We start from the raw sequence: 24,351 nt of genomic DNA, 5'->3' as shown, positions 1-24,351 counted from the left end.
AAAATCGCTCACAATCACCATTGTTTAAACGTAAGCCACATTAAATGTGCTAGGCCAAATATGAATCCAAATGCACGTGTGCAGATTTGTGAGCATGTCTGTCCTCTAAGACATAAACAAAGTTTGCCCTAGAAGTGGAGAGTGAATCATAATCAGTATGTCCTACCTTGGTGTGTGGTCAGTGCCTTTGAAATATGTTTGGTTCACTCCAAACACAGATGTATAATCTCAATCTCTCTCTCCCTCTGTCACTATCCCTCCCTCTCTCCCTCTATCTCTCTCTCTCTCTCTCTCTCTCTCTCTCTCTCTCTCTCTCTCTCTCTCTAAGATGTAACACTTCTGGCGTAGTATACAGACAACGCGTCGTCAAACCACACGGTGGTTATGTTCCCTGTTGTTGCACTGATAGTGTGACTATTGGATCTGTTGCGCGAGGGTCGCACAACCCAGTGTAGGTATGTAACCCCGCGTGCAGTGCTAAAACAACTCAGCCACTCTGTTCATCTTTTTTATTTCTCAAGAAAACGGTGAATTTGAAAGGATGTCTATTTACGGGTCTTTCCAGCAAGAGAGTTTCTGGTGTGGATTTACTCATCAAGCTAAGAGGTGTGTGTGATCTGACTGACACGGGTTCTTGTACCGATGGAGGAGCGCAGAGGTGGTTATGCCGGTGGTTCCTTCAGCGCCGTTCGCCCGCTCTTCCCCACGACTGTAATCTTTTCTTGGGACAGGACATTTGGCGAGGGGAAATGTGAAGAGGCTTAAAGTATGGCATGCAAAGATGGTCTCTGCCAAGAAGGAGATGGTGACTGCGATGTACCCAAGTTGCGTTTCGACTCTCTTGTACTTACTCTTCGTGACTGCTTGGTGAGTTTCAATGAACCTAAGATATTTAAGCCCCTTTACATTTTGAGATCCTTCACTCTGTCACAAGTTGGTAGGGGTACGCTACACCCCATGTCCCTGAAACGGGCATGAATCCTAAAACTTATTTAGTAACAAATTCATAGCGCCAAAAATGGTTTCAGTTCGGGGAATGGGTTCTGATAACACGACATGGATCTTGTGCTTTTTTTTGCAGTATAAAGAAAATCTCTGGCCAACCCAAAAAGGATGATAAATTATATCCGGAGAATTTTACACGAATTTTAGACCGCCTTCTGGATGGCTACGACAACAGACTTCGACCAGGATTTGGGGGTACGTACTTCGGCGACATTTATCCAAGTGATGCAAGGTGTCGGATTAGGCGAAGAGTTTCACTTGGGCGATGCTCAAGGCACATAGGATGAATTGTTTTCTGTTGTTTGTTCTTGGTGAGGACGTAGCGTTACTATGTTGCTCTCTAGCTTTTTGATTCAGTGCGCATTGTCAAGTTCAGACTCTTACTGAAAGGCGGCAATTCTGTTTTTTCCCCCCTAGATTTAATCCCCAAGTAGCAGTTGCTTCCTCTCATACCAGCTTGATTTGATACTCAGTGCAATCTCTTACAGCAGTAGGCTACCTTCTAATGTTTAAGCGAGTTTTGTTATGTAATGTGATGAAAAAGCCGCTTAATGCACAATGTAAGTAGGAAGAGTGCAGATGTTCTTTTTGGTGTGTGTGTGTGCGCGTGTTTGCGGGGGGGGGTATGTGCGTGAGTGTGTGGGCAGTCACAACCTCCGCTCCCACCTCAAGTTACTGACCTAAAATATTTGCAAAGGACACATCTAAACTTATTTCAACTCTCATATAAATAGCCTAAATAGATGCGAATAAATAATTTATAGATCGTATTAGATTGCCCCTATGCTGTCACAGCACGACACCTTCAAGCGACTGCTCCCTGGGTGCCTTCATTTTACGAGCTAAACCTTCGATATGTGCATAAATGTTCGGCTTACATTCCCTGAGGAGTTATATTCTAAACTCCGTTAACTATTTTTCTCTCCATTATATAAACGCCTCGAAGGACAAGCAAGCTACCAGATACCAAAAAACATGCAGGCGCATCATTCAAATATTTGGGATTTCACGTAATTTTAGCCAATGATTCAGCAAATAAGCCTATATCAGCATCATAGTAAGCTATCATTACAGTTTTAGGCTTTCGTGGTATTGGTTTAGTTTTCAGATTAAAAGTGAGTTGTAGGTTCCTCAGAAAAAGTGGCTTGTATGCCTATGGTATGTCAATTACACAAATGCTGCTATATCCAAAGTACTTCACAATGGCTTTTGAAACCACTCTCTGTAAGAGGCCAGGCTGTGTATCAGCAACCCAGTTCATGGGCTCGTTTGCAGGTTTGGAAACTGACAATACATACTGGGTAAAATGCAAAAGCATGCTCATTAGTTAAATGTCTAATGAATGCCATCCATTATTCCTGTGACACCATCACATATACTATATATAGATATTTAATTTGATATAGTGGGTTAAAATCTCCATGCTAATGGCAGTTTTAAAAAAAACCTGCTACTCACGGCAAGTGGCATACTGTAGTGGCTTTGGAATTTTGTGCCTGCTATTGCACAAGCAAATTATGGAGTAGGCTACAGATTTAGTCCTGGAACAACACTGATTAAAGGCATCATGAAAGTTATTTACCTTGATATAACAGTGTCAAGTGTCAAGTGTCAATAACAGTTGTGATGGTAAACTAACTTGAAAAAAGGAGAATGGCCTGCCTTGCCAGCCATATACCTGTCTATGGAGATCCAACCTTGCAACTTCCCTCAGAGAATCACAACTTACTTTACAGCAATTGTGCATTTGTATTAAGTCATGTAATATTACCTTGTCAGTCAACGTGGGTCTTTGGATATTATATGTGCTGGTTTGTAAACAAATGCACATGGACTGTGTCCAAGGGGTGCAAGCCATGATTGGGATATTCATGACAGTTGTGTAAAATGCCCCCTCCACAACTGTAGGGGGAGCCGGGTAGCATTGGATTGCTTTGAGACACCTGGCACAGAGGTTGCTCATCTCTGCCCTGTTAACTGTAGATGTGCAATAACAATACAATATTTTTTAACAAAAAATCAATTATTTTACAGGTCCAGTGACAGAAGTCAAGACTGATATTTACGTCACCAGCTTTGGTCCTGTCTCTGATGTTGAAATGGTAAATATTGCTGCAGAATATGGAGATGTACTGCAGAACTGTGTCATGAGCATCATATAAAAACAGTTTAATATCTGATCTGTTGTCTGTTAGTCCTTTATTTTTAGTTTAAAGGCCATTTAGGTTTGTAGTTTGAAAACTATTTACCTGACAAACCTCTGTCAGTGATCTTAGACTCCATGCAGCTGTTAGCAAGTGATGTAATCATGGTGAGACAGATGCCACTAAGTAGGTTAGTGAACAAGCTAGGCAAAAAAACTTAGGAGGCTAGAGCTTAATAGCAGTGGTCACTGTGGGAAGATTGACTAAAGTAGTATTACAGTCTGTGGTCTCATTTTCTACATTTCGAGGATTTGTATTCACTGAGGATAAAAATCTGATTAAAGATTAAGTGTAGTGAGAAATGTCCAGTGTTTTTTATGATTTGTCTGTTTGTTTTTTGTATCAATAGGAGTACACAATGGATGTGTTTTTTCGGCAAACCTGGGTCGACAGACGACTGAAATATGAGGGGCCTATTGAGATCTTGAGACTTAACAATCTCATGGTGACTAAGGTGTGGACCCCCGACACGTTTTTCAGGAATGGGAAGAGATCCGTGGCTCACAACATGACTGCCCCAAACAAGCTCTTCCGCATCATGAAGAATGGTACCATCCTTTACACAATGAGGTGAGACTTTTTTGGGATGGTTATGCTGAACCAAGTGAAACATGGACAAACAAAGAAGAGCTTTGAATTTTTTCTATTTGTGATGTTATTTTTCTATGTGTGTGTGTGTATTGCTTTTTAGACTGACGATCAGTGCAGAATGTCCAATGAAGCTGGTGGATTTTCCTATGGACGGTCACTCTTGTCCCCTTAAATTTGGGAGCTGTAAGTAACTCCACACTTACAGTCAATTAGCCCAGCCAGATTTCCCTTTCTTACTGATTTATTTCTACTGATTACACCTTCTGAGTTACTGTAGCTCTTATTATTATTTGATCAGTTGTCTGCACACTACATGTTCTATCACCCCATTGCCATGTTCTTATTTTTAAGCATACAACAGTGTGACCATTTACCACAGCTCATTACTGCAATTCACAGATTATAATATTTAATCCTTCATGCTCTCCTGCCCCAACCTGCCCCAAATTACAGTGTGTGTTGGAACAGAGGACTTGTTTCTTGTCCTTCCACAAGTGGTGATTCAGCTTGAGTTAGATGAGGATGAACATGACACATGACATTATACCAGTGTAGTTGCGTGGAGCTCTGTCAAATTAAGAGAGAATGTGTTGTTGCTGCAAAAACTAAATGGCATCCCATTTTAGAGGATATCCAATTCTATCAAAACGGAATGGAAAAGAGCCTTTTGGGAATGAATTGACTGTGATCTCAAATGGACTTGTTAATGGTGTCACTTCAGAAGACATGGACTGTTCTTTGCGGGTAGATTATTTTGAAAACATATTGGAGTTAATCTGTCGGGACTGGTTACTTTGAGCAGGAGAGAGAATGTCAACTCAAAGTGTTTACTTTCATTTCTGCCATGTGTGTGTAGTCAGAACTCCTCAATCCCTGAGCAAAATCCACAACAATAGCTTCGCCCGCAAAGAGTGGAAATGCAAACTCAAAATCAGATCTCACACCAAAACCAGAACAAAAAACGACGATATCAGCACCATACTCAAGAGCGGTCAGCAAAAAAAAAAGAAAAGAAAGAAATATAGGGAAAGGAGGAAAAAGAAAGGGAGGTAGAGAGAAGAGAGAGGAGAAAGAGAGAGGAAAGAGAGAGAGGCTAATCTCAAAAAGAGGAATCTGTGGAACATGGCTGCCTCTTATCACTGCTGCCTGAGTGATTTGGAGATAATATCTGTCCTGGAGATGGAAGGAGGAAAAGCTCAGCAGGGACGATTTTCACCCCACAACTCACATCCTCCTCCTCCTCCTCCTCCTCCTCATCCTCTTCCCCCTTCATGGTTCCAGTAAATACAGTGACATTGGGGAGGACAAAGTTCTGATTTGGAGCTAGTGAGCGATTAATCTCGCTTTGGAGAGGTAATAATAGCGGCGGCAGCTACCTGGACGGCCGTCCCCGCTGTGCGGATCGTGGCCCGGGGACAGGGAGGCAGACGTGGGGCCGCCGGGCCCATGCCGCACCGCAAAGGTCAAAATCTCTCCTCTCCCGCCCCAGGTTAGCATAGACCTATTCTAGCTCCACCACTCGTCCCTCCTCCATCCCTCCTTCCCTCCCTCTCTCTTGTTTCTTCTCTCTCCCTCTCCCCCTTTTTCTCTCTTAAACACACTTAATACAAATGATATTATTTTGACCAGATTAATGATTAAAAAAGATATACTATTTTCTGAAATATTTACAGTAAACAGTATATCTATAGTCTCCTGAGATGACTGAGATGATGAAGATCATTACTAATTGTAATATAAGCTGGATGTAAGATGAGAAATAAGATCATCATTACTAATTGTAATATAAGCTGGATGTGAGATAATAAAATCTCCTTCTCACTCTCCATCACCTCCTTTTAGTCTTGGACCTTTTTTTGAAATTCCCTACCTTACCTTCCCTTTCTCAGTGCCTCTCCTCCCTCTCTTCCTGCTTCCTGACCCCTCCCCTCCATCTCTCTCTCTCTCTTTCTCTCTCTCTCTCTCTCTATCTCTCTCTCTTCGAGTTGGGGAGGAGGATGTCTTGCTCTTGCTCCATCTCAGCAGTTTTGTCCTCCTTCTGTTTGCCTGCCTCTGCTCTTCTCCTCTCCTTGTCGGGACTGTCCTCAGGGAACTGGCCCCCATAGATAGACCCCTAGAGAACAGACACGCACACACATTAGAATATTACCTATATAACATACATAGCACCCCCCCCGCAAAACCTAACGCACGTCCTCTCCTGAAGGAGGGCTGTCTTTTGATGCGTAGCGCCATACCCTTGTGAATAGCATTGCCATTGGGGCCCTCTGTTAATTGAACATTTTTTTATGGCCTAACTAAAAATAGGTAAAACATGGCAGGCTTGTGTGAAGAGGGGATCATTTGCATTTCTTTGTGGTTGTGATTGATACACTGGCCAATGAGGGAACTTGTGGCCTGGTGATGACCAGGGGGAGCAGTGGGAAAGGAAGGATTAATTTGTCCATGACATCTGTCAACGACACCCACAAATAAACATTACTGTACTCAACTGAGCACGCGCACACACACACACACACACACACACACACACACACACACACTCTATGTCCTTTTTCTATGTCCATCTTTATGCATAATGATCTTAAGACTTACAGTTTGTCTGACAGAGGCATCCTTATAGTGGCTTAAGATGATGGTATTACAATAGAATGTACCCGCAAAGAAACTGCTGGGTATCTTTCTGCAAAGTATATACATATATGCATGATCATGAATATGTATACACATATGCGTATGTCTTACGGAAAATGCACTCTGGACTGTGTTGTGCACACACACCCACACGCACACACACACACACACACACACACACACACACACACACACACACACACACACACACACACACACACACACATTCACCTTTCTACATATTCTCTCTATATACACCTTTCTATAAGTTGCATATATTGAATTGTTGTTATTCCTTTTCTCCCGGGATGACAGATGCATATCCTAAGACAGAGATGATCTACACTTGGACAAAAGGACCAGAAAACTCTGTAGTCGTGCCCCCAGAATCGTCCAGTCTGGTGCAGTATGACCTGATTGGTCAAAGTGTTTCCAGTGAAACCGTCAAATCAATCACAGGTAAAAAAATGTTTCTGGGAAATTCAAGGAATGAAAAATGCATGTGTATATCTCCCAGCTCTGTAGGTAACTCTATGCTGAACACTAAGCTGATGTCAAATTAAGATGTTAACTAATTGTGTCTATTTGACATGTAAATTGAATGAATTAAGTGTACAACTGTATTACAGTAATTGCCGTTTGATTATGTTAATAAAGGTTAGATGATGGGACCACTGTTTTATGTCTGTATTGGACCTCTCTGAAGCTCCCTTTCTCTCTCTTGCTCTCTCAGGTGAATATGTGGTGATGACGGTGTATTTCCACTTGATAAGAAAAATGGGCTACTTCATGATTCAGACATACATCCCTTGCATAATGACAGTAATCCTCTCCCAAGTGTCCTTCTGGATAAATAAAGAATCTGTTCCCGCGAGAACCGTCTTTGGTGCGTATTGCTCACAAATCCGCACTCACACCACTGCAGTCATTCCGCTAGAGCTAGGGGGGGGCATTTTTATGCAAATGTTGAAGAGGGAGGGGTGTGTGTGTGTGTGTGTGTGTGTGTGTGTGTGTGTGTCTGTGTTTGTGTGTGTGTATGGGGATAGCTGGTTAAGAGTACAAGACTAATGTCTGGAATGTTTAGCTATTTACATCTTTGGTAAGGCTTTGCGTGGTTAAGTCTTACTCTTTACTTGAAAATGAATGGTTTTGCTGAGTAGATTTGTTTTGGATACCCTGCTGATGTTTATATGCAAGCAACACTGAGTGATCCAATATGTACCAGAATACTAGCGAGCACACACACAAACACACACACAAACACACACACAGTCACACACATTCATATATATATATTAGGGCTGTCAAAATAACTGATTAATTTCGATTAATTAATTTGAGAAAAAATAACTGATTAAAAAAAATAACGCAGATTAATCGATTCCGTATGACCTTTGACCCCGAGCCATTGTAGTCAGTAACCATTAGACTGTAAAAAGAAGGAGAGAGAAGAAAATGTGCTGCCTAGATCATTGATTGGAACATTTATTTTTAAAAAATGGCCTGATGGTGTTGATTAAAATAAAGTCCTCTGCAATGTTTGCAGCAAGGAATTTGCATATCACCGGAGTTCATCAACTCTAACGCACATCAATGCAAAGAAATAGTGTTGACATTGAGGGGAGTGTTAATTTATTTCCATTGTGTCCCCTAGGTTATATCTGTGGCCTGAAATAGCTTGTATATGAAAAAAACTTCTTCCCGAAGCACTTTTGAATTTATTTCCTCAGCATAGTAGGTCATATCATAGATTATTATGGCCATTATAAAAATAATAATAAAATGGTTTTTGAACTTTAATGTCACTAATGCTGATTATTCAATGATTCATTAGAAAATACTTTTACAGATTACAAATATTATATATGCTATTAATTTAGATTCATTAATCACAGATTATGTAATTAATTAGATTATTTTTTTTAATCGATTGACAGCCCTAATATATATATATATATATATATATATATATATATATATATTTGAACAGAAGAAAGAGACATAGCAGCGCTCGACGCACCCTATATGAAACTTTACCTGGGGCAACAGAACGCTCAGAATAGCCCGCTCTGGATTTCTCCGTGAGAAAGTGTAACAATGACCCACCTTCCAATGGCCGCTCATACGCACTGTGTGTTGGCCACGTGCCGAGCCAAAGGATTCATGTCCTAGATGCTAAAGTGTGGAGAGTGAAGAGGCGCTCCTCAGTGCCAGCGCTAGTGGAGAGGCACTGCACACTGCCAGCGCTAACGCTAGTGGCTTGAAAGCCTGGCGGAGCGGACGCTCGCTTCTTATCAAATGCTCCTCTCCGCGCTGCCTTTTAAAACCTATCCTCCATTTTTAGAAGAACTGAAGGACTTTTGTATGTGTGTGTGTGCGTGTATTCATGATTTAATGCAGGCAATCACACTGACTGTTTTGAAATGAACATACAGATCCACTGTGCTTTTTTTTCCCTGCCCAACAATAGTTTTACCTTTGCCTCCTGCCAATCCTGTGATGCCTTATGCTTCATAGATCTCTTTGGAGATTACGTGACGTTGTTTGTGTTTAGACATCTTCTTTCTCCATGTTTAATTGTGGGGACATGGACAGTGTTACTCCCTCAATTCCCCGACTTTAAACTCAAAATCAGTGGCAGACTGTTTTGTTTTTATGCTAAGGTGTTGAATGGGGATCACTTTATGTTCCAAGGGTGTCATCCCCAGAGACAGTTACAGACTTTAAATGTTGTTGATGTTTTGTTTATGTTTTTGTTGGTTACTGTTTGTTCCAATGTTGGCACACAGGGAAATAGTGTGGTCAGTGTTCTTACAGTAGGTTGTGGTACTACTGGTTCTGCAGTCCACAATGTGTGTGCGAGTTCATTTCTCCTCATTCTCTTTAGAGGCTCTGAGCTTCATTTCTCCCCTTTATACTCATCCACTGTCTGGCACGGACCCCACTGGTCCATGTTGGACCATGATCCCCAGCGTGACCTGTGCTGCCCCTTAACCCCAGTGCCTGCTGGGCCGGGTGGGAGAGAGGGGCGGGGGAAGTCCATGGCACTGTTTGCTACTGAGCGTGCTCAGTGCACTGTGCTCTCCCTGATCTAAGCCTGCTGCTGTTGCTGCTGCCAGTGCTGTTGGAGCTGGGCGCTTGCTTTCCCTCTGGCCAACTCAGTGCTCAGATTTATTGATTGCTTTTTTGTGTGTGTTTGTATGTGTGTGTGTGTGTGTGTGTGTGTGTGTGTGTGTGTGTGTGTGTGTGTGTGTGTGTGGAGTTGTGTGCATTGTTAGCTGTGCCTGAGGAGAGCAGTCGGCAGATGTGGAGAATGTGTGTGTGTGTGTGTGTGTGTGTGTGTGTGTGTGTGTGTGTGTGTGTGTGTGTGTGTGTGTGCACTCGCATTTGTATGGTGTACAAGTGGGTGCCCATACTGTATGTGTTTGTGGATGTGAATTTATCTTTAGATTGTGTTTTTTTGTGCAATATTGTGACAGGCTTGCTGTTTGCTGGCAAGTCTTAAAGTGCATCTGCGTGCGTATGTTTTTTTTGCTGTACGTGTGTATGTGCGTTTGTGTGTGTGTTTTGTGTGTGTGTGTGTGTGTGTGTGTGTGTGTGTGTGTGTGTGTGCGTGTACGTGTCTGTGTGTCTGTGTGTGTGTGTGTGTGTGTGTGTGTGTGTGTGTGTGTGTGTGTGTGTGTGTGAGAGAGTGTGTGTGAAGTTTGAAGAGATTGCTGGCGGCCTGTGTGTGTGTGTGTGTGTGACTCAGTGCTTGGCACATTCATCAAATCGTGGCAGGTCTGTGGTTTAGGGAAGGGAGAATGGAGACCACTCGTAAAATGAAGACGTTTTAATTAAGAATGAATGAGGCTCCCTCTGCTGGTGCAAGAAACCGCCGTCCAAAGAAACATACCCTCGAAACGAAACGTGTGGGAATAACTCTATACAAGCCGCAGCGCAAAACGTGTGGGCAATGGGATAATTCTACAGAACAAAAAACATCCCCTTAAAATGTCTGTCCATAATTCTGTGGATACACCACCTCAAAATGTGTGAGAATTTTACACAAACACCACCTCGAAATGCGTGACAATTTTACACAAACGACATCTCCAAATGCGTGGGGATAGTTCTACACAAACCCCTACACAGCGTGTACAAGAAGACCTGATACAAAGCGTTGTTTTGAATTGCGTGTGGATAATTTGGCACAATGGCGTTTCTCTGAGCTGTGTCTGGAGGAGCTTGGGCATGAGAGCCCATGTGGGGGCACAGCAAACGTGTTTCTTTTCTGAGCCCCTCTTCCCCCTCATACCCTCAATGTGTCTGGGTGTGTTATTGTTGAGGCGGGCCGTAGCGAAGCATGACTCGTGATAAAACTAGGCCCTTGAGGTTCGAGCTCTGAATGCGTATTCACAGTGGGGGCCCTTGAGTCGTTCGAGGGACATTCGTCACGACGGAGTCTCTTCCAGTGAGGCAGTGCGTTGTGTAACGCGAGCTGCAGCGTCAGGGAATGTCTGCCCTGGCGAGACCAAAGGTGCCGCACACGTCTGGACAGTCTCAATCTAACGTGTGTGCTTCCCAGCCGACCTAGAGGCCCAGGAAGTGTGTCACTGCTTGCACCCGCGCCATCCTGTTGCTTTAACAGCGTAGATTACATATCTGTAAAATCCTGGAAAGGCTTATCAAGACAGTGTTGTTTAGGAGTGCTGATTAGAATGAACTAGAATAACACAATCTGCTGTTTCTTTAATTACATTCATCACCTCCGGAGATTAGACCGTGTCTGATTGGAATGTGCATGCTCCTTCAGAGTGCATGGAGAGAGTAATCGCACAAATAATCTCGCACAATTCAAACTAATCATTGAGACTAATCGCTGCAACTAATAACTGGAGAGCCATTTTCTTTTTTCACTGGCGGATCTGGTGTGATTTGCCACACCTATGATGTATGATTGACAGATTTTCATCTTGCCACCAGTGCAGATTATAGCTTTATATCATAAAGCATGTTTAAGCAGAGCTGGCTGTAGTTTGTGCTGTATACGTGACACAAAGAAGCTTACCTTAAATCACATTACAGATATTTGTTAGAAATCCGCAGGTCAATTGACCAGAGAGCTTAGCTCCTTGTAATTGTAATGGCATAATCCTCAGCTATAGGGGTTGAATGGTTATCATTTTATAATACCAGAAAGGCTCCCTGCATACACAAAGCAAAAGGCTCTACTGCTTAACTCTTGACTTTGAGTCATGGTTTAATTCCTTCAAGACCTCAGACTTCAGCAACTGGGGCCGTTGAGTCTAAATGCTTGATAATGTGTGGACTCATAGCTAGCTTTGATCTTAATGATTCTGGTGAGTCTTAGTAATCCTAGCTTCCCAAGAGCTATTGGTGCTAGGGTGCTCCTGGCAACGAACAGACTGAATATTTTGTTGTTCTGTCATGCTGTGGTACAAAATGCTGTGATACAACATTTAGTGTTTATGAAACCATAAAACACTGCAATGCCTGAGAAACATAAATGTGTCGAAAGAGGAGTTTACTGGAGCAACACAGATGTATAAAGTTCAGATTTTATTTAAAGTGCCAACATAAGGGAATAACGTTTCGACGTTCTGCCACGTCTTCGTCAGAGTCTAGTATGGCAAGCATAGGTAGTGGTACCTTATTAAGCTAAACAGGAACACCTGACAGGCATAGTTCGAATTACAGGGGGTACTGGGGGGTACTATACCCCCCAATTAAGACCCAGTAACCTACCCCCCAAAGAGACAGAAATATCAGTTTTGGGGGGTCAGATAATTTTTCTGATATTGTGAAAAAATATCATTACAGTTAGGCTACAATACAAGTCAACTCCTGTTTTCACTGTATAGCTGGGAAGGAATATGTGAAAAATCATGAAGATTGGGCACTTCTGGATAAGTTTTTGATTTTTGGCAGGGTGTTAGGTATAGGCCTAAGGTTTTCAAAAATCCATGGATACAAGTTGGGGTGGCCCCCCTAGTGGCAGTTATCCATAATCCAAAATGGCCCCCGCCGAAAAGAGAAAAGGTTATATCTCAGCTTCCTGTAGTCTTAAATTGTTGTATTATGTATTTTCTCTACTTTGTTTGATACAAGGAATCCAATTTTGATTTGTTCGTCTTATTTTAAGTCCATTTCCATGTTAAATCTAGTATCATAGTCATATTTAGCTCATAAACTGTCAATATCTTTAAAAAAGTCACATTCAAATATTACTCAGGTCCGTAGACCCATATTTTACCTCCAAGGTATGCTTTTCTTTGTTAATTGGACATGTTGTGACCAAAAGGACCATTGTTGAGGCCTTAAATAAACACACATTCAGAACTATGCCACAGTGAAAAGTTACAGTATATTAGGCTTTTCACCATGTTAAGGATCAATATTACATTTTAGTCAAATAACACAAAAAAAACAATTCATACTTGTTGGGAACGGGTGGGAAAGGGATAAGCCGTTGATGCACCTGATTTCATTGCGATCAGTTTTAGGGAGTCACATGACGTTTCATCTCAGATGACCGGATGTAACGCAGGTAGAATTGTAGGCCTACCTCGCAGTCACTCTTTCTTTTCAAACCAGATGGTGCATCTAATGCAGTGGTGAGAGCACTGTTTATCGCGTTTGAACTTTGCCAGCGGTGATCCAACACGAAGCGGGTAAGGAAAGCGTTTTTGGCTTAATTGTTTGAGGCAGAGATCAACCAATACACATGGACGGATTATGAACTTTTGGGCCCCTGGGCCTAGATATATTAAGGGCCCCCCACTAATTGTCGCATATGTGGGAGGGGGGGTTTGGGGGTCCTCCCTCAGAATTTTTTTAATATGTTTGATGTGATTTCCTGTATTCTTGTGCATTTTGGGGCCAATACTAAATTCAATCAGATTCATAGCCTACATCCTGATTTGTTGATATTGAGGCAATATATATGATATATATATATGATATTTCAGGGCCCCCTGACCTCTTGGGCCCCTGAGCCTGGGCCCGGTAGGCCCGTGCAGTAATCCATCCCTGCCAATACAGGCCATAAGCTTACAAACTTTGTGATGTGTTAAACATTATAGTGTTTCAGTCGTCTGGTGCCTGGTCGTCATCATCGGCTGTGGTACATACATGGTGCGTCGATATTCAGGTATTAAAATATTTTATTGTCCGTCTGTTTAGTGCGGCTTCGCTATAACTAATGTGTATTGATATTGTAGCTCCCTCGTTCGCGTTGTGTCCGAACAGGGTGGCTGTCTAGCTGCATGAGTGTTTGTTGAAGATTCTATTAACTTAAAATGTTATGTATTTTAAAGTGTAACCCATTAATCTTAAGATAAGAAAGGTACGTGCTGTTGTGTGTTGAATATGCACTCATTGTCTTTGTAGAAATGTTGGTTCCAGTCTACATAATATGAGAACATTACAAAGGTTATCAGGTATTAATTGATTAAATTCTCAACCATATATCATGTTACTTCAGTCGGTTGAATGGGCATGGGATTAATGTGATCTTTTTTATTTTCAGGAGCAAGTTGTAGCCACTGTTTTCCCCTTATGTAAAACATGACATGTCAGTGGGTTAAAGTTATGTTGTAGGTAGCTGTAGCTCTTATAAGTGTGTAAAACCACTTCCAAGTTTGTGTGTTAATTTATTCTCTTGCTGTGTATGGCGAGGCCTGCTCTTTTCCTTTCATTCCTTTGTGAGCTGGGGCTGGGAGAACACAGAGGGTAGCATACTCTGCTCTGCCTCGAACCTAGTCAGTGTTGCCTGCAGTGAGGCCTATACTAAGTCTGTGTGTGTAGTGACTATGGGCATAGCTCAGAATTTCACCACATATGCTAAGGTCTTGGTTCTATAGAGTTAGGAATGTGAATTTTGGGCACATTTTCATGATCCTCAAACCCTTCTGAACATTTCAGGTACATTTTTAGCATTTTTGAGCAATCCAGTCTGGAGAAAATCAACCTTATATCAGGTGTGCGCCGGTTATTTCTGCCGCTGCTGTTGGCCGGTTGCAACTTATGCTCGTCAATACGTCATCGACACGCCTCTTTATGCAGACAGGATTCGATCCCCATTTCGCGCCCATAGACATGAACTACGACAAAGTATCTTGCTCCGCCTTAACAATCTTTGGTTAGGTTACACCCAAGGGGGCAGGCGAATTCCCGGAAGTAGAAGAATCGACGTAGGCTGGAGGGACCACCTCTCTGCTAACTCCCATAGAAGTCCATTCATTCTAGGATTTTTTTGAAATACCATAACTTCATATAACATATATCCTGTGCCGATATTGTAGCTTCTGTGTAATCCACATAAACACTACAAAGGCAAAACAGACTCCACTACCTCGTCCGTAGCGTCGGGTTACCCGTAAGAAGAATGGTTAGCTTGTTCGGTTGGAGGAAGCTAGCTTTGGCGTAATCTCTCTTTTCGCACCGTAGGGAGATAACCGTATTGTTTGGATAAGAAGCTCAGTCCACCTTACTATGACGGTAACTCATAAGCAAACCCTAGCATACACGACCGTATGTTAAGGTAAAGCATTACACAGAGGCAACCTAATAATAATAAAAAAGTAAACCTAATTTTTTTAAAAACGGCACTAATCATTACAGAGGTTTTCGATGGATTGACCGTAGGTCGGAAAAGTGGAAAGAAGATTAGCTTCAAGGCTATAACTTTTTTGTTTTGTTGACTGTTTTTGAAGATGATCATGTATGGTAGCTTCAACATTAACACGACTTGGTGAGGATGATATTAATAATAATACATAAATAAATGTTTAACTTTGATGACTTTGAAGGCGAAGGAAGTGTGAGAAGAATTTCTGTGTATCTATCATATGAGTTACAAGATTCAGTTCGATGGCTAACGTCACAAAGTTAAGTGTGAGTCTGCGCAGTACTGGGGGGACCAACTGAAAAATCGTTCTATTTGACTCAGTGCCCTCCCATTGAAAACGACGGAGTCTGTTCGTCCATTTCTTTTACTGTCTATGGTTACACCAGAGCCCGTCTACGGAGAGCCTTGGCACTTCCTATTAAGCCCCATATATGGAAATTGGTTGCAGTTCCATTAGAATTCCACTGGGGGTGATCGCGGGCGAGTGCAGGTTGAATGGGGGTCTATGGAGCTAGACGGCTAAATGTATCTCTTTCACCTGCTTGTCGTGGAAGAATCGTAGATTTTATTGTAGTTTATGCAAGTTCAATATAGATTTTAGATCAAAAGTTGAATGAACGAGTACTTATGTCCTTTTCATTTCTTACAGGTTGGGTCATTGTTGCCCATATCACGCTAGCATTGTGCTAATGAATGATGTCATTGACATATTTGAAAGACTTTTTAGAAGACTTATGTGACTTCAAAAAATATAAGAATCAACAGTGTGTATTTTCTTTGCCTCTCCTAGCGAATGCAACATTCAAATTACTACTCAAAAAATGATATACAGAGAAAAGTGGATATTGAGGGGTAAAGCTCCATAGACCTCCATGCATTCTGCACTCGCCTGCGAGCGCCCTCAAGTGGAATCTGAGGAGGAACTGCAACCAGTCCAGAAACCGAAAGTAACCAGACAGTGCCAATTCTCTTCCTATTAGACATTCTCTGGTTACACTTAAACCAGAGACGTTCTAATGAGGAGACACAGCACTCAAAAAATCCTCCATAGAAATGCATGAGCTTAGTTTGTAACGGCAATATGGCAGTTGTCTACACAAATCACACCCCTTCCGCGGCAAAATGTTGACATGTGAATACATTGAGCCAATCATGTGCTGTGTTGTGAATACATTGAGCCAATAATGTGGTGTGTTGTGAAGACATCGTGCCAGTCACACTGTAAAAAATAATAAGTAATGGTTACTTGAAAAAAGGGTGGAAACTCGTTGCCTTAAATAAGTTAAGTAAACAAAACTTTTCTCTTTCAAGTTAAGTTTACTTGATGTCTACAAGTAATGCTTACTTAGAAGAAGTTATCCTTACTTAAGACTTTAAAGTTCTGGTTACTTACTTCCAACTAGTAAAGTTTACTTCATGCCCTCAAGTAAAGCTTACTTGAAACAAAGTTGTATTTACTACTGTTAAATGAGTTACCCTTACTTTGAGTTGTAAAGGGTACTTTATGTTGGATAGTAAAGTTTACTTGCAGAATATACACAAATAGTTGGCACTATTAGATTAGATAACTTTATTGTCATTTTGCAGAGTACAAGTACAAAGACAACAAAATGCAGTTTGCATCTAACTAGAAGTGCAAAAAAAGCAGAAAAATGCAATGTGATATACAAAGACAGGTGGTGCATAGACAGGATAGGAAATATGCGGTGTAAACAGTAGTATACAGTTGGTTTACAGAAGGTGGTTTAGAGTAATATAAATTAGGTATAAATATGTGCAGTGTATTAGCAGAATAAATATGGATATATTTGGTATGAACCATATAGACATATATGTACAGTATACAGCTATGTGCAGTGTGGTAACAGTACTGTAGTGCAGAAACAGTAACATTATAACAGTAGTAAGAATACGTGTATGTGCAGGATGAATAGTATGAAGAGCAGTAGAAAATGGAATGGCTATATGTGTAATTACAGTATGTACATTTGTAAATAAATAGAACACTATGGGTGGGATAGGGTAGTGCAATTGTCCACGGGGGGTGGGTGTCCCCCGTCAAGGTTTCCGTGGTCATGGTGGACACCTCAACAGGCACAGGCAAGGAGGCATCGGGCGGGGGCTTAGTTGGTTGGTTGTCACCGGGATGCACAGCTAGAGTTCAGTAGGGTGACAGCCGCAGGGAAGGAGCTTCCTCTGAACCTGCTGGTTTGGGTGCAGAGAGACCTGTAACGCCTCCCAGAGGGGAGTGGGGTGAACAGTCTGTGGTTGAGGTGAGAACAGTCTTTGATGATGCTTGCTTGCGCTTTACATAAAGCATCACTTGCCCTGGATGGCCTTGATGGTGGGGAGTGAGGAACCAGTGATGCGTTGGCCAGTTTTCACCACCCTCTGCAGTTTTTTTCGGTCGTATTCTGGTGTAACCTCCATGTTTCAATCAGTAGTGTTTGAGCAACTGACCTCTGACTTCACATCCAAACAAGCACAACTTACATGTCCAGTTCATTGCTCTGCATTTTCAGTTTTCCAACTGCAAAAAGAAAAAGAGGGCAAAATTATTATCAATATGCATCTATTGGCCATGTTTAACTAAAACAGCTGATTAAGTTTATCACATTAAATGTTAATTTAAATTATTTCTCCAGAGACCTAATTAATACTGTTAAGCTAAAAATATTATGATTTGGCAAGTTAATTTTCTCTATTGCTTCAGGCCTAGTACATTTATCACAATAGAATTTAAAATGTCAATCATACGTTGGAATTATATGATGCCATTTTGCACCTCAATAAAGGCACATTCGTTCAAATTCCACACACTGCAACCTAAGTCCTCTTGCTAAATCACAACGAAAGATTTTAGATAAAATACCATGGCTTTCTCAGTCAGTAAGGTTATGAGTCCAATTATCCTAATTGTTTTATCAATACAGTAGGAATATCGACGTAAACCATACACAGTTTAATCTTTACACGTTTTGAATCAACTTAGCATGCTAGCAAGCGTTTCTCATGAGAAATGGCTAACGTTAGAACTAAACTTCATTAAGAGAGCTCATGAAGACAACTGCTATTGGCAAATTTATACAGCCTAGTTTTAGACCCCAGGCGCCACCACTTCCTCATAACCCGATAACAAAACATATCAAAGGGCTTGAATACCTAGAATATTTGTTTTCTGCTCAGCATGGTCTGAGGCAGTGTTAACAAAGATCTTTGGTGTTAACTTTCGCATAGCTGCTATCAGTTAGCTGCAAACTGTTAGTAGCTAAGCGATATATAAACCACTTAGCAAGTTGAACTTAACATTACCCCAGTTGTTAATGAAACCGAATGTACAGTTTTGCACAAATGCTGTTAGTTCAACCTATACTGTAAACATTTGACACATTAATACATACTGTAAACTTACCGGACAGAGCAAGTCACTGGTGAAGCTGTTACACTCCCATCCCAAAAGTCAGCCACACCGTAACACTGCCGACCGTTGGCTGTGGAATCCAGAATGCTCCCTCTGCAACTGTCTTGGCGTGTGCACTGCGTGGAGTCCAGTTTACTCAGGTCTGAGTTGTGAAGCTTACGTGTATCTCAAGTTTTAGACCCCATTGTTGCAAGTTCGGCACATTACTAATGTTACTCTAGTAAGAACACTAGGTCAGCCTATAGTAAGTAAAGTATACTTGTGTTACTGCAGTAAGATGTAGTGTTATTTTTTTACAGTGCATGTGTTGTGATCTCACTGCTGGGATATTGACCGTTTATGAGCTAAACATGACTGATACTAGATTTAACATGGAAATAGACTTCAAATAAGAAGAACATATCAAAATTGGATTCCTTGTATCAAACAAAGTAGAGAAAATACATTACACAACAATTTAAGACTAAAGGAAGCTGAAAAATTACCTTTTCTCTATTTGGCGGGGGCCATTTTGGATTTGATGGATAACTGCCACTAGGGGTGCCACCCCAACTTGTATCCATGGATTTTTGAAAACCTTAGGCCTATACCTAACACCCTGCCAAAAATCAAAAACTTATCCAGAAGTGCTCAATTATTAGGAATTGCATCCTAGCTAATAGGAATATTTATGTATATGTAAAGCGATTCCAGACACCCCTATTGTGGACCGTACCATTTATAACCACCGTGGCGCTAGAAGCAACGGAGATAGAGAATGACTAAACACTAGGTAAATTCCTCCAGTAGGCCTAGGCTAAATTCGGTTTGCTGCGTCTATGGTTTGCTGCTGATGCATGGGTAAATGTAAGTTGCTAGCAGACGTCTAGCTTGTTGAAAATGTGTTATTTTACAATTTTCATTTATTAACATGTTTTGTTCTTTCATAGCTCATGTCACGTCTTCATACATTGAATTACCGGTTACTTACCTGCTACTTAAAGTGGACCTTGGTTAGTTAGCAAGGTTAGTTAGCAAGATAATTCTATTTAAATCAAGCTTTGCATTGTGGTGAGGTAAAATCGATTGTCATTTCCAAGATAAACTCCATAGCCTAGGTGTCCATTCTCATTTTATCTTGAATAAATTATTGTGCCCTTTGAAATGAGTTTGGCACCGATCCTGTGTTGTTTTTATGTTATGCACAAGAGGGTCTGATAAGCCTACATAACATCAGTGAAACCTGTGGAAACATAAAAAGAGCCAAGTAGCCTAGGCTAAAGAGTACATGCTAGTATTTGAATTTGTTTTTAATTGGTTAGTATTGTTTTTACATTCTATTATTTCATATTTTTAGTTTGATAAATGTAGTTTCATCTAAGAACCCCACTATCGCTCTGTAGTTCTTCTGTGGTACTATGTTTTTTCATAGCTCCTTAATCACATTAAAGATTGCTCAGGTTTCACATATCTCCAAGTAATTGTGTTGATTTGACACTGACTACCATAGACTATAATGGAAAATTGGTTTCTGTTTATATAGTAGGCCTATATGAGAGGGTTGGGTCTTACCTCCAGGTCTTGTGAAATCTAAAAATAAACCAAATCAATTTTTCATGAAATAGGCAATAGGCTTCTTGTATAAAGAAAGGTATTACTAGTAATTGTAAAGTACTTTACTAGTAATTAGAATGGTATTTCAGTGCACTTAACATCTAACTTTTGGGAGTTGACAGTTCTCTTTTGGATATATAATAACAATGAGATATTCTGTAGCCTACTGATTATCAGTTTGTCGCATGTTTAGACCTTGTATGTGTGTTGCACAACATATGTTGCACTTGGCGATCATGGTGGGGATTGATATGGTAGTGGACCATGATGGTCATAGAAGAAGTGAAGGAGCAGTACCCCCCAATTATGGTGGGGTAATTTGCACTCTGCTGACAGGTGTGCCTCAACATTAACAGCCCTTAGGGGTGTAGGCATAACAAATAATTATACTAACAGGGACACTATTACATAGAGAAAATAGATATAGAAATCACATAAATGTGTGTGTGTGTGTGTGTGTGTGTGCCTTGTGTCCACTCAGTACTGAGGAGAGCACATTCCCTCATGTCAAGAAATTCATGATTCATGTGATGCACTAAAATGTTTGTTGTGATTTTCATTTCATACATAGATGTTCTAAGCGAACATATTTACTCTTCTGGAATGAGATGCAGAATGTGCTATACTGTGATGATTCTGTCATCTTGTCATCTGTCATCTGTCATTATGTCCACTTGCCGTAAAGGTTTTGGACAGAAGAGTGGTGGACATGGATTCACTATAAATCCTGGCCTGAGACATGTCATAGCACAGAATGCCATATGACTACGAGAAAAGGTCTTGGTTGCTTATTGCTCTGGTCTTAGAATGAATATGTTGACTGCCTTGCCTCATTTCTGTCATTGCTGTTAGTGCTTGCTGTCATTACACTTTTATATACATGTATATTTATTCAACAGGTGATTTTATCTGTTAATTCAAACACATGGTCCTGCTGGTGTCAGCACTCTGCTGTTCTTGTTGAGCTGTCAGAACTCATTTAGTGTCAGATGTGCTTGAGTACAAGTTCCTGACTAATCTACTGAACTCAGCGTCGTGTTCCTCATCTTTGGCGGGGTGTTGATTTTTTTTTTTTTCCAGGCATCACCACAGTCCTGACCATGACCACCCTGAGCATCAGCGCCCGCCACTCGCTGCCCAAGGTCTCCTACGCCACGGCCATGGACTGGTTTATCGCCGTCTGCTTTGCCTTTGTCTTCTCCGCCCTCATCGAGTTCGCCGCCGTCAACTACTTCACCAATGCGCAAGCAGAGCGGGCCAAGAGGAAGCTGGCCAAACAGTGCCCGGTGCATTCAGCTGAGGCCAAAGCCAAGGACAAAGACACGGAGGAGGTTCTGCAGGTGAGAGCCCCTAAGATTACAGATCATACGATTACAGAGGAGTGACCAGATGTTGTGTGAGTTCAATCTGGAGCAGAGGCTAAAGGACACATGCGTGACGCTGCTGTGTTGAATTATCTTTCTAAAATGGATAGTTCCGGTCTTTGGCTGTGCTTGGCTGAATCGCACTGCTATTGTAAAGCCCAACGCAACCCTTCACGTTGACCACATATCATTCTGTGTGAATTGATACAAAAGTTAGAGTCGCTGCGTCTTGGTGTTGCTTGGCAACCATTCTGATAAAAGAAATATGTTTCTTGGCGGAAGAATGATTATCTATGAATAAATCATGGAATTTCTTATTGCTCATTGCCTTTATTTTAAAGTATATGTAGTATTTTTTCTTTGCGTCTTGCCAAAAAAACACCTTTTAGCTGTTCTAAAATCACTGGAACCTACGGCCCCTTGGAGCGTAGTGCAAATTATTTTCATGCAAAAGGCATTATCATGCAGATGTTAGAGATTTATTGTTTATGTGTGTTAATAATAATCCTCAGCAGTGTGGCTCAGTGACAATAACATGGTTCCTGTACCTAATCGGTAAAGCAAGATGCACACACAGTAAAACAAAAAGTTTCATAGCCAATAGATGCCATGCTAATGAAAAAATATATAACTACACAGAATGTCACTGTAAGCCACTTTAAAAAAAAGAAAAAAAACACACACAAATGGAAACAGAACGCTAATGAAAACAGAAGTAAATATGCTTACATATGCTCTTTTTCACTAATATTCTGAGCATATTAATAAAACACAACCCCCTAGTGAGCACAGTTTCCTATGTGAAGCTTTTTATTCTTTCTATGAAGACCAACGTGAACCTCTCCATGTCGTACTTTAGTTTCTCTGCTGTCATGAGTGGTCATGAAGCTTGTGGGACTTGTCATTTGGTGGCCCTAATAGGATTGTAAAGGTCTTATAATTAAAGGCGACACGAAAAGCGTTACCTTTTAGCTCTAATGCAATGTGAAATTACAAGAGAGCAGCATATTTAGGGCATGCATGACATATTTAGACTTTTGAAGGGATAATATCTCTCTAAGCTGCAGGCGCAGGATTAGAAGTGGCATGCACTGACAGCTGTGGGCCCGTACCTGAGCGGACATGGTGGTGAGAGATCCTTTCTGACAGGAAGTACATTTTGCTCTTTTGCTGCTGTGTCTCTCTCTCTCTCTCTCTCTCTCTCTCTCTCTCTCTAATTATGCCTTTGCTTTTGAGTGAGTGTGTGCAGTTTGAGAGCAAATCTATTTTAGAAAAAAAAAAAGGTATTTGGACTGCGGTAATGCAACATGTTTTTAGACAAATGCACTTGTGTACTTGTGTCTCATATTAGGTATATACAGAAGTGTGTGAATTGGAACACAGCCATGGGTTCACTGGGGTCACAGTGATGCCAATGTTGTTGTCAGAGGTTATATATGGGGGCCCTGTGAGAAGACACGTATGCACACTTTGTTATGGCAACTATGCCATAGTAGGGTCACCAAAGGGCACCAACCGTACCTGCGTATGTAACATGTCCTCCAGGACACAGGGCTTGAGACTAGCATGTAATATCGGTGGGATGCTGTTTATTTGTGGTACAAGCTAAGAGATTTATATTTTCTCCATAGACAGGTCCTGGAGTTGCATTTCTCATTTTGACTGTTACAGCCAGACAGTCAGAACACCATGTTCAACAGATATATAATATCCTAAAGAATACCTCTACCCTGGTGATAAATCCTGCAAAAGCAGCGCAGCACAGCACAGCGTGCCGAATGTTCCAGGCACATACATTCAGGTGAACCGTCCCAGCTGTCTGTATAGCTCAATGCACGCCATGTGTAATCCAACGCAAGGGCTTAAAGATATTATCCCCTCAGAAAATCTAAGCACAGTATGCACGTCCTAAAGAGGCCTCTCTCCTGATAAATTTGCTGCCCATTAAAAGTGGACGTGCATGTGGTCGTCCTGTCTCACTTACACGGAGGACATCATTATGTTCTTATGAACTGTGGAACCGGACTTTAATCACATAGCCCTTCTCACATGAATGACTGCTTTTGTCTTACTGTACACTCATATTATTAAAGCCCTTGAAGTGAAAAACAAATTCTAGAATAATCAGTTCATGAGTGGTCAGATACTGGCTCAAACACTCACACACACTACAGCATTGTGTCTTACAATCTCACATACAGGAAAGGAGTAAGAGAAAGAAAGAGAGAGAGAGAGAGATAAAAGGCCCAATATGGAGTAATCGTGTGGGAATGTGGTTTTAGTAACTGAGGTCCACACTGGTGGATTAGTGGGTTGCCACAGCAACGGAGCCACTGCACATCTGTACAGTATATTGTAGGTTTTCTAGAGCCAATGCAAAGTGAAGTGGGTGCGGGGGTGCGAGGGGGGTGGGGGATTAATAATCTTTTCCTAGAGAGCCCCCACCATCACCACCACCATCACCACAAACACACACAGGAACACACACAAGGAAGCTGCTGCATGGACATTTGCTTAGAAGACCCAGACACTTACAAACATATACACACACACGCTCACACACACTCACATACTCAAACTTTCTCACACATACTTACTCACTCTCTCTCTCTCTCTCTCTCTCTCTCTCTCTCTCTCTCACACTCACACACACACACACAATCAATAACACATAGAAGTGTGTGCGCACCCATTCACACACTCATTCTTCCAAACGTATCGGTAAAAGCATTGGCTCTTCCGAAATGGAGAATAAATAAATAAACCACTCAACTCTTTCAGGACATATTATCTCCCCATAGGCCACTACATTCCCTCACCTCCATAATAACTCAAATGCTGGAGGAGTACACTGATGTACAAGGACACAGTGATGCAAAAGCAAAACAAACGGAGCCAAAAAAGATC

The 24,351-nt window shown here is 41.4% G+C and overlaps 1 protein-coding gene across 1 annotated transcript in view; it reads left to right on the top strand.

Moving 5' to 3' along the window:
• The first annotated feature begins 395 nt into the window (after positions 1-395).
• Positions 396-24,351, top strand: part of gabra4 (gamma-aminobutyric acid type A receptor subunit alpha4) — a 35,199-nt gene continuing 11,243 nt past the window's right edge. Inside the window, exons 1-8 of the mRNA XM_048263092.1 lie at positions 396-867; positions 1,082-1,200; positions 3,040-3,107; positions 3,559-3,779; positions 3,901-3,983; positions 6,750-6,893; positions 7,168-7,320; positions 21,161-21,420. Coding sequence (XP_048119049.1) covers positions 782-867; positions 1,082-1,200; positions 3,040-3,107; positions 3,559-3,779; positions 3,901-3,983; positions 6,750-6,893; positions 7,168-7,320; positions 21,161-21,420 — 1,134 coding nt within the window. The 5' untranslated portion in view covers positions 396-781. The remainder of the gene's footprint in view (positions 868-1,081; positions 1,201-3,039; positions 3,108-3,558; positions 3,780-3,900; positions 3,984-6,749; positions 6,894-7,167; positions 7,321-21,160; positions 21,421-24,351) is intronic.

The sequence above is a fragment of the Alosa alosa genome, chromosome 14 (genome assembly GCF_017589495.1).
Source record: "Alosa alosa isolate M-15738 ecotype Scorff River chromosome 14, AALO_Geno_1.1, whole genome shotgun sequence".
NCBI classification, from domain to species: Eukaryota; Metazoa; Chordata; class Actinopteri; order Clupeiformes; family Clupeidae; genus Alosa; species Alosa alosa.
The sequence above is the reverse complement of the archived record's forward strand: the minus strand, read 5'-3'. Positions and strand labels throughout refer to the sequence as shown.